This window comes from Procambarus clarkii, chromosome 4 (genome assembly GCF_040958095.1).
Source record: "Procambarus clarkii isolate CNS0578487 chromosome 4, FALCON_Pclarkii_2.0, whole genome shotgun sequence".
NCBI classification, from domain to species: Eukaryota; Metazoa; Arthropoda; class Malacostraca; order Decapoda; family Cambaridae; genus Procambarus; species Procambarus clarkii.
Genome location: NC_091153.1, coordinates 6,083,765 through 6,094,879, shown reverse-complemented (window position 1 = coordinate 6,094,879; position 11,115 = coordinate 6,083,765). Strand labels below are relative to the sequence as shown.

General features: G+C 44.1%; 1 protein-coding gene across 1 annotated transcript in view; it reads left to right on the top strand.

Moving 5' to 3' along the window:
- The first annotated feature begins 647 nt into the window (after positions 1 to 647).
- LOC123752120 (monoglyceride lipase) overlaps positions 648 to 11,115 on the top strand; it is a 38,575-nt gene continuing 28,107 nt past the window's right edge. The window contains exons 1-2 of the mRNA XM_069334799.1: positions 648 to 954; positions 7,851 to 7,986. Of these exons, the coding sequence (XP_069190900.1) occupies positions 798 to 954; positions 7,851 to 7,986 (293 nt within the window). The 5' untranslated portion in view covers positions 648 to 797. The remainder of the gene's footprint in view (positions 955 to 7,850; positions 7,987 to 11,115) is intronic.

Genomic DNA, 11,115 nt, shown 5'->3' with positions numbered 1-11,115 from the left:
TTTCTACTGTTCCAACTACTTAGCTCATCTGCAATTATATAAGCAGAAATAATTAACTTAATTTTGTGCAAACATATATACGAACTTTAATGGGGGTATAGTTTCAGAGCCAATTATATGCCTGTAACCTGTTCCACTAGCACTCACAGGACGAGTATGGGATGTGTAATAATGAACTAAATTAACTTGATATAGTTATTCCAGTAAGGTGTAATGGCAAATTGCATGGTTGTCATGGGGATGGCGTCGCCCTGCACCGGTCTTGCAACCCTGCCGGACGTACGAACAATGCATACTCTTGCTCGAATGCTTCCCGTTTTATCAATCTAAGGCGCATATATAGAAACTTTAACAAATATTTTAATATAGTTCTATAAATGTATTTTGGCTAGTAAAGGATCTTTAACACTTAAGGGGAAATTGACTGTGCGATATTTGGAGAAGCCAACAGCTGGAGGTGGAGCGAGACGCAACACTTGTACGGCCGCCGATGGAGGAGATGCGCGCCGCTCATGCTGCTCCTCCCTCGCTAGTCAACCAAAGTTTTCAATTCTTGTTATGCCAGCAGTGGATTGAGTCATGAACCATGCAGAATTATAACACCCAACCAGACTTTTCCCCACTAAACTTGTGACTTGGAGTGTAGTAAATGTGTGTGTGTGTGTGTGCCGGGTGACAGAGCTAAGTCAGTTTGGGCTCCTTAGCTGTGGCGTCAGCCCTCGCCAAGGCAAGTTATATTTGGACTTGGTCGATCACTGCCGCTGGTAAGGTCAGAAAAGAGCAGCAGCGTGGCGAGGATGAGCAGCAAGGTCCAGCCGAGCGAGGCCACTAGCCTGGCTCCCACCGCCAAGGTCAAGAGCACAGTGGGGCCCGACACAAAGTTCTTAGTCAACGGTAAAGGCAAAACAGCTCCACTGCTGCCGCTGGGGCGCCCAACACGGCTACTGACATCAGGTAATTGACTTCCTCCTCTCTAACACCCTTTGCCCAAACGCTATGCCTACTAGTGGCTTAACGTATTGTATGTACTAGCTCTATCTTGAAATTCCAACATTATGTTTGTAACTCATCTTCAATGTATGTACCTTTACCTGAATAAAATATCTATCTATTTTACATGTGCAAACTTTCACACATTTGCAAGACTATGTAACAAGTTTTAAGGATCAACGCTATACGTACTAGTGGCTTTACAAGAATGTAAAACTTCAATGCTCTGTACTCTTAAGCCCCAATGTACCTTGTACATAAACAATAAAATACAATACAATAGGTTAGACAAATGATCTACTTAAAATGATCTTAGATTAAGGACCTGCCCGAAACACTTCTCGTGTTAGTGGTTTAACAAGAATGTAAAAACATCAATGCTATGTACTCTCAAAAACCCAATGTACCTTGCATATATATATATAAATAAATTAATTAATATATTGAGATGGTACAAGTTGAATATAGGATCAGGGTAGTACAGTCAGGTTGTTGACGACTCTATCCAGAATAATGAGTTCGAATCCCAGACACAATATAAATGGTTAATCACGTTTCCTATCACCTAATGTTCCTGTTCACCTAGCACTAAGTAGGCACCCAGGAGCAGTTCATTTATTGTATACAATTCTATGCATTTATTATTAATGTAAATCACATGTGAGTGGCGGAGGAGATGTCTCGGCTGCACCCATTTAACAAGAAGGAAAATACAGTACTGAAGAAATAGTCGTCACACAATTAGACTGCTAGATATTATATATAAAGTACGTGCATCTATTGGTTGTGAACCAAGCTTGCGACGACGTCGCAGCTGACCTACAAGAGATGTAGTTTAATGAAGTCAGGAGAGGTCAGTTTATTATGCACCCCATACTCTTCATTCCGTGGGTGGTAGAGGAAAAGGTTAGAGGCACGTACAATGGCCTCAGAAATTGAACCCACTATAAATTCATTTAGCTGAGAAAGTTAGTCTTAAGCTAGTTGCATAACTTATCAAGAGTAGTGTCATAGTCTCCCAAGAGTAATTGCATAGTTTAGTTTGCTAAACTAGCGTTTTACGGAAGTAAACTTGGAATACGTGCTAGAATTCTAGATCATTTAGTTTTATCACCAAGCTGAGGTACACATCAGTGTGCTGCTGATCGTCTATGTAAGGGAGTATACATTAAAAATCTTGTTAACAGAGTATGTAATATCCACCTTCTTGCAGGATGACTGCAACATTCATTTCCAGACGCGTGCAATGATGGTTGCGTGTGCGTGTCGCTCCTGCCCGAGGCTAGTGTGTAGCCTCTGGCAGGCGCCCACCATAATAACAATTCGTAATATTATATGTGCATCGCTTGGTTGCCAGTTGTAGCTGCGGCGGCCAGTTGTAGCTGAACAAATACAACAAGAGTTTGACAAATTTGATCACTAATGTTCCAGAAAGATCGAAGTATTTAGTTCGGGATGACATATTATTTACCACTTTTTAAATAAGTTCATAAGTACCTAGCTAGCTTGGTGCGACTAGATCAAGTTACTATGCACCCCATACTTATCCACTTGAGTGGTAGTAGATAAGGTTACAGAGGCGAATAATTAGTTCAGCAACATAACCAATAATTTTTTACCTAGCAAGTAACACAAGTGAGCTAATTACACAATGTAACATAAATACATCAAAAGTATCTTCCGTTTTTTTAAATCGACCTCACATACAATGACCTCAATAAGCTCTAACACAGAATTACAGGTTTGTTAGTTAAGGCGGCTATATACAGTAATAATTTGTTTATCATGCAACCCAAACCCATCCAGTGGGCGGCGGCGGTGGAAAGGTTACAATCACTTGCATGCACGCCCTTACTCATCCTGTAAATAATTCAGGCATTACAAACACGTGGGCCGCATGAAGCCCTTTGCAAGCACACTTGCAGCTCACACAGAGGATACTGTAATTTAACGGCCAAAACTGCAGTTTTTATCATTTAAACCATCAATCACCTTTTAATAGATGAAAAGTTTAAAAACTTCAGAAAGTTTGCCACAAGGATTATGGCAATGTTCGGTTGTACCTATGTGTGTGAACACTTATTTTCCTTAATGAAATCAACAAAAGCTTCTCGGAGTAGAAGACTTTGATCATTTCTGATCAAAATGGGAACGGCGCAGACATTTCAGCCAGACAGCAAAAATTGTCATTAAAAAGAGGAGTCAAACCTCGGGACAAAACACAAAAAAATAATTGATTAATCGTAAATATATGTTCATTTGAACTGTTGTAAATTCTGTACAATGTATTTGTTGCTGTTGCATAGAATCTATGGTTTCGTTTACAATTTCGTTTTGTTCTTTTGTTAAACTACATCATTACTTTGCATTCACGAATGTGGCTAGTCGCTAAACCATTTGTATGCACATTGTATGTTTCTAAGTTAAAGTAATACAAATTTTCTACAATAATTTGTATTAAATGACTTCAATTAGATGTGGTGTGTGGCCCTCATGACAACACAAATGTGGCCCATATGGCCCTCGGGAGACCTTCAGTTTAACATGCCTGCTGTAAGTGATAGTTTATTGTGCACCCCATACTCATCCTGTGAGCGTACACATCATGTTTGTGTGCACAATGCTCATCCTGTGAGCGGTAGTTTGTGTGCACAATGCTCATCCTGTGAGCGGTATAGTTTATTGTGTACACAATACTCATCCAATTAGTAGCAGCCTATTGTGCACAAAATACTATTCCATTGATTGGTAACTTCGTAATGGCTTCAAGCTTAACAAACTACAATGCAAGGCAGAAAACAGGAGATGCTTTCTCACCCATAGGGTTCTAGACAACCCGTCCTACTAATAGTACGTCGAATTTTGGACGCACGCGTTACCTAAGGCTAAAAACTGTCGTACTAGAAAATGGTAGCGGCTCGCAAAAATGACAGTTCCGTTTTCTGTTCATGGATCCTCTGGTAGGTTAAGAGAGGGCACTTAAGTACGACAGTTTCTTGACACTGGAAATTCTCGCAAGAACGGGTTGAACAATTACATCTAACATGCACGCCTTATAATGTCAAGATACCTCAGATCGAGATTGAATTGAAATTGAAATAAGTTTATTGAGGTAAAATACACACAAAGGGATGAGGTAGCTCAAGCTATTCTCACCCCGTTCAGTACATCGTGTTAATACATACATACACACATCACAAGCAATAAACGTATTACCGAACATTCTGAGAGCAGATCGAGATGGTAAGCTCAATCTCCCTCGCTCGCGTGTCGACTTCAATTGGTCAATTGAGTATAACCTTGGATTGCCAATAAGCAGTCTGAGAGCAGCAGTACACCGAGAACTTCAACAAAATCTTGTAGATCTGAGGCAAAGTGAAATCGACACCAGTAATTTCATCTATCATCATGCTATCATGCAAGAGGAGCCACACATCTATGGATCATCCAATAAAATCAGCAGACTTCTAGATGTTACTACTGCTCGGCTTAGGCTCGGTTACAAGTATCTCTGGGAATTCTCATTATCTGCTGATGTAGATCTGACCAAATGTAAACTGTGTCAACAAAATTATTAACACCCTCCGTCACTATGTGATGGAGTGCGAAAACATACGTGAATTTAGAGACAATTCTATAACAAATGTTCGAGAGATGTGTAAATATTTCATTCAAAATGATCTGTTACCAGAAATATTAGCCAAATATTTAGCCAGTTTGCTAAATATTTTGTTTGTGTCAATAAGTTCGTTAAGTATGTTAATTGGGAAAGAGTGAAAGCTTGCTGTTAATGACCATTAATCAAGGAGAGTGCTTGTTCCAGTGAACTGCAGTGTAACGTTGACCAGACCACACACTAGAAGGTGAAGGGACGACGTTTCGGTCCGTCCTGGACCATTCTCAAGTCGATTGTGATTCTCACAATCTCACAATCGACTTGAGAATGGTCCAGGACGGACCGAAACGTCGTCGTCCCTTCACCTTCTAGTGTGTGGTCTGGTCAACATACTTCAGCCACGTTATTGTGACTCATCGCCTGCACGCAGTGTAACGGTTTGGCTGTGTTGTTTGTAGATAGTTTGTGTATCTTTCCCAGAGTTCAACAGGGAGGGGCGGCAACGGGTGGAGGGGCGACAACGGGTGGAGGGGCGACAGTAGGTGGAGGGGCGACAGTAGGTGGAGGGGCGACAGTAGGTGGAGGGGCGACAGCGGGTGGAGGGGCGACAGCGGGTGGAGGGGCGACAGCGGGTGGAGGGGCGACAGCGGGTGGAGGGCCGGGAGCGGGTGGAGGGGCGACAGCGGGTGGAGGGGCGACAGCGGGCGGAGGGGCGATAGTGGGTGGAGGGGCGACAGTGGGTGGAGGGGCGACAGTGGGTGGAGGGGCGACAGTGGGTGGAGGGGCGGCAGCGGGTGGAGGGGCGACAGCGGGTGGAGGGGCGACAGCGGGTGGAGGGGCGACAGCGGGTGGAGGGGCGATAGCGGGTGGAGGGGCGACAGTGGGTGGAGGGGCGACAGCGGGTGGAGGGGCGACAGTGGGTGGAGGGGCGGCAGCGGGTGGAGGGGCGACAGTGGGTGGAGGGGCCACAGTGGGTGGAGGGACGACAATGGGTGGAGGGGCGACAGTGGGTGAAGGGGCCACAGTGGGTGGAGGGTGAAGGGGCCACAGTGGGTGGAGGGACGACAGTGGGTGGAGGGACGACAATGGGTGGAGGGGCGACAGTGGGTGGAGGGGCGACAGTGGGTGGAGGGGCGACAGTGGGTGGAGGGACGACAATGGGTGGAGGGGCGACAGTGGGTGGAGGGACGACAGTGGGTGGAGGGGCGACAGTGGGTGGAGGGGCCACAGTGGGTGGAGGGACGACAGTGGGTGGAGGGACGACAATGGGTGGAGGGGCGACAGTGGGTGGAGGGACGACAATGGGTGAAGGGGCGACAGTGGGTGGAGGGACGACAGTGGGTGGAGGGGCGACAGTGGGTGGAGGGGCGACAGCGGGTGCGGATAATAATGACCAATCAATGGACATTATTACTTTGTGTGGTGTTTACTGCACAAAAAATAGCCTCATGTGTGGCTCATAAAATAATGTATATTGTCATTGTTCCCGCAGTTGGCTTCCTCGCGCTGAAACAAAAGAATATAATGATTGGTTCACATGCCTATTGTTTGATATTATTTTGAAAAAATAAGTAAAAACTGTTTGGGTTTATAATGAATGATGGAAATAACGGCGCGTTATTAACCTATTTCATGCCTGGAAGTATACAAAACTATATTGCAAATCCTTCCTATCCGTCTATCACTCATGCAGCGCCCCTCTTATCCTGCTAACCGCTCCGTTCCCTTTACAATTACTATCCCTCACCTGTCCATCACCCTGACAACCCATTCTCCGCCCTGCCTTAACTCTGTAACACTTTCCCACCACCCTTACTATGACGCTGTACCCCTCCCTCCTCCCCACCATGACTCTGTAACATCCCCACCATGACTGTAACATTCCCACCATGACTGTAACCTCCCCACCATGACTGTGTAACCTCCCCACCATGACTGTAACCTCCCCACCATGACTGTAACCTCCCCACCATGACTGTAACCTCCCCACCATGACTGTAACCTCCCCACCATGACTGTAACCTCCCCACCATGACTGTAACCTCCCCACCATGACTGTAACCTCCCCACCATGACTGTAATCTCCCCACCATGACTCTCCCCACTGGCCACGGTTTAGTAACCTGACCCTTCCCCCTCCTCCCCTCCCGCTCTAGCCCAGGAAAAAGTGAAGTGGTTGTTGTTGTTGTTTTAGATTCAGCTGCTTGAAACGTAAGTTCAGAGCAGCACGGGCTATGGTGAGCCCTAGTGGACTTACCTGGCACAGGGGCGGGGCTGCTGGAGAGTTTGAGGTAGTGTGAGGTGACGCTGGACAGTATGAGGTAGTGTGAGGGGATGCGAGGCTGTTGTCAGGAAGGAGGTTTATCACACCGGATGTCACCGGCAGGATTCTTATAAACAAGGTTTATTAATAATTGAATTTTCTTAACGGCTCTGAATAGTATGTTGACAGAAGCGACCATTGGCTGACAATGTATAATTTATGGACATTATTATGTATTCTCTATACGTTATTGCTAATGTATATTTTGTGTACAGGGAAAATATAATCTGAATATATATTCTAAATACATCCACATAAAAGCATAATGCGCGCGCGCACACCTTCACCTTAGGTGCTGGGAGAATGTGCAACTGAGCTGAGCTTTCCACTCCAATGTCAATAATTCCAGACATCATTGTGCACGGGAATCTTAACAAATATATGGACAAAGGCAAACATAGTACCAATTTATAAAAATGGTAGTAGAGGAACCTCTAAATTATGGCGTGGTAGTCAAAACAATAGAAACAATAGTTAAAGCTAAATGGGTTGAACACCTAGAGAGTAATGATATAATAAAAGACAGTATGGTTTTCGAACAAGAAGATCCTGTGTAACATAACTACACAGCTTTTATGATAGACACAGAGGCGCGTGCCTCTACCGAACCATACCTATCCTGCAGGATAAACCTCAGTGATGCTCGGATGTGAAAAAAACTGGCTTTCTATCTGTTCGTAGTGGAATCTGGACCACATTAATTTTGTTCCTAGCTCTGCAATATTGGACGAAATCTTGCAACTAGGCCTGGAATAATTACCACAGTTATCGTGCATGATGTGCTTCCAAGTACCAACGTTTTGTTTCATGGTGCCATAGTATGCATGATGCCATAGTATGCATGGTACCATAGTATGCATGGTGCCATAGTATGCATGGTGCCATAGTATGCATGGGGCCATAGTATGCATGGGGCCATAGTATGCAGAGAATGTCACACAAACGTGGCCGAGAAGAAACAGTCCAAGCCGTATAAGGAAATGACAGCAACAAAGTTTCAGTCCGGACCCAATGTGAAGTTGAAACTGAGGGCAATAAGTTCAGAAATTATTATAAGGCAAGATGCAGGTATATAGAGAAGCTTGACATCCGAGTTAAAGACCTCCCGCGAGATGAAAGGATAGATGTGAGAGAGGGAAAACTGTGAGCTATCTCTGAGGCTCCTTAATGATCTCTCCTTAAACGACGATTAAGGTCCTTTTTCTCCTGATTCCCACTGATGTCTTCCCCGATCACATCAGGCTGTTGACTCTAGCTCCTCTTTCAATGGTAAATATGTGTCTCAAACTTTCGGTGTCGCTATGGGACATCACTCTTCTGTTTTGGCCGATCTCTATATGAAATACTTTGAAACTCTTCCTCTTCCCACTATTGATATTCGTCTCTCACGTTTCGCTATGTTGGTCAGCAAGTAATTATCAAAAGAAGGCACAAAGTTGTGAAGACTGTTGATAATATTTTTGATCTTTGGCGCCATGGCTAGGCGTTTTCAGCCCCCCTCCCTCCCTCCCTCCCTCCCCCCCCCCCTCTCTCTCTCTCTCTCTCTCTCTCTCTCTCTCTCTCTCTCTCTCTCTCTCTCTCTCTCTCTCTCTCTCTCTCTCTCTCTCTCTCTCTCTCTCTCTCTCTCTCTCCCCCTTTCTTCTTTCTTCAATTTGACTCCTTCCATCAATTTAAAAGATGAAAAGTAGTACATTTCCCTCATTACCTTCCTAGATGTACGTGTTCACAATTGTGTCTGGCTTCTGTCTACCGCAAGCCTACGCACAGTAAATTTTCATGAATTTTCACAATTCATGAATTTTTCCCTGCCATAGAAAGGGGTTCTAGTTTCCCTTTTCCTCCGGGCCAATCCATCTGTGACAGTTTTCTAAATTCTAACATTTCTTTACAAGCCATTCTCTCACCTTGGCCATCTCCTAAATGTTTTATAAACTGTGACAACTGTCAAGCTAAAATAACTTAAATCCTAAAGCTGCTATGAACATTGTGCTTCGTCTTCCCTCATATCTGAACTTAATATTCTCACTAATACCCTTCGTCCTCTTGACATAAAACTTGCCTCTCCACAAACCAACACACTTCGTTGTAATCTGGTTCACACTGCTCCTCCTGCTGCTGGTGTTTATTTTATTCCCTGCTCCTCTTGTCCTCTCCAACAGTTTGGTGAAACGGGCCGTACTCCTAATGACAGACTTAAAGAGTACAAAAGAAGTGTTAAACTTGCTGACACGAACACTGCCATGTTTGGAACCCCCAGTTACCCCTGTAGCTTGGTCTCCTGCCATGTTTAGGACCCCAAGTCATCCTGTAGTTTGGTCTTCTATAATCTCTCTCCATCTTAACTGCCTCTACTCTCCACAGAGGCCGCCCTGTTGAATCAACTCTCATACACAACATGAAACTTAGTCCTTGCTTTGTTGTTAAATTTATTCTTAGCATCTGACTTAGCAATCTGCGCTTCTGTGCTCTCCATTCTCTGCCCTGAACTTACTTGGAGATGGCCGTGAGAGTTCTACGCCCGAAGCCTGGCCTGAGGTCAGACTTGACTTGGGAGTGCTTGGTCCAACAGGCTGTTGCTTAGAGCGGCCCGCAGGCCCACATATTCACTACAGCCCGGTTGGTCCGGCACTTTTTGCAGGAAACTATTTGTTTCTTGAAGTCCATTTTTTGTTCCGGCAATATTTCTTGTACTTCGAGGATATTGAACCACCATGGGCCTCTGATGTCCAGTGTTCTCTGATTGTACCTATACGGCATCCCTGCTTATTAACTGGCTGTATTCTGCAGTTCCGTGAGTTTTGAGACGGTCCCAATAATTTAGGTGCTTTATCGTGTCTATGTGTACTGTATATGTTCTCTGTATTCCTTCTATTTCAACAATCTCTCCCGCTCTGAAGGGGGAAGTAAGTATCGATCAGGACAACACAAGTGATTTTAATGTTCTTATCTCTTTGTTTACACTTTGGTTCTCTGATTTAAAAATTTATTTTCCCCTTTACTCTTCGCGTTTACTCTCATTTCTTTTTTTGTTTACTTATTTTTCATTCTTATCGCAGAATTGCCATTAGCACAGTTTTCATTCTTTACTTTATCCACTTGCACCTCGCCACCTCTTGCCTTACAATGGTTGCATCTAATTTCCATCTCTCTCCATCTTCCTTCCATCTCTCTCCATCTCCGTTCCATATCTCTCCATCTCTTTTCATCTCCCTTCCATATCTTTCCATCTCCCTTCCATATCTCTCCATCTGCCTTCCATCTCTCTCCGTCCCTCCCTCCCGTGTGTGTGTGTGTGTGTGTGTGTGGACAGTGTTGAGAGAGTGTGGCGGGAAACCCTATGTGTTGTTATGAAGGCATCAGGACACGTGTCAAGGTGTTGATAACAGAGTGATCTCTTGTCCGAGTGATGAGTGTCACCTGTTATCAGGCAGGTCTGTGTACCCTCACCGATCACCACTACCACTCACCTCTCTACTCACCTAGTTGTGCTTGCAGGGGTTGAGCTCTCGCTCTTTGGGCCCGCCTCTCAACTGTCAATCAACTGATTTCTTTTTCACACACACACACACACACACATCCCCAGGAAGCAGCCTAAAGCAGCTGTCTAACTCCCAGGTACCTATTTAATCTAGCGTCACGTCACCCACTGCTACTCTTTGTCAAGCGTCAAGGACAACCTTCCATGTTCACGTTAGCCCAATCTACTCTCCTCGACACTCTGATCCCTCAAAACCAGTTTTATGATAATATGGCCCCATAACTTTAAAATATGTTAAATGTGATTTGTTTTTTATTACTGTTCCATAGCTAACTCGACCCTATTTCGGTGTTATTTGTCTCCTTATTAGCTAACAGTCTAAAATAATATATTACGTGTTTGCTCATATATTGTTTAAGAATTTAGTTCAACTAATACTAGAAACTTTTTTCAGCATTTCCTATTTTGTTTAGTTAACGTTATTTTACAGAACTTGAGGTCACCCATAACATTTGTTAGACCTAGAGGGTCTTGTTCTTTCTTCCCATTAATGTCTTCTTTCTGTTCTGTCGAAATTTGGTAGCCTATAACGCCTCTTATTAGGCTATCATTATTCTCATATAATTCTGTCCAAATAGCTGTGCAGTTCAGTTTTTATTTCCTCTCTGACACAACATTTTACATTTTCACTGGCATATATTGCTACTG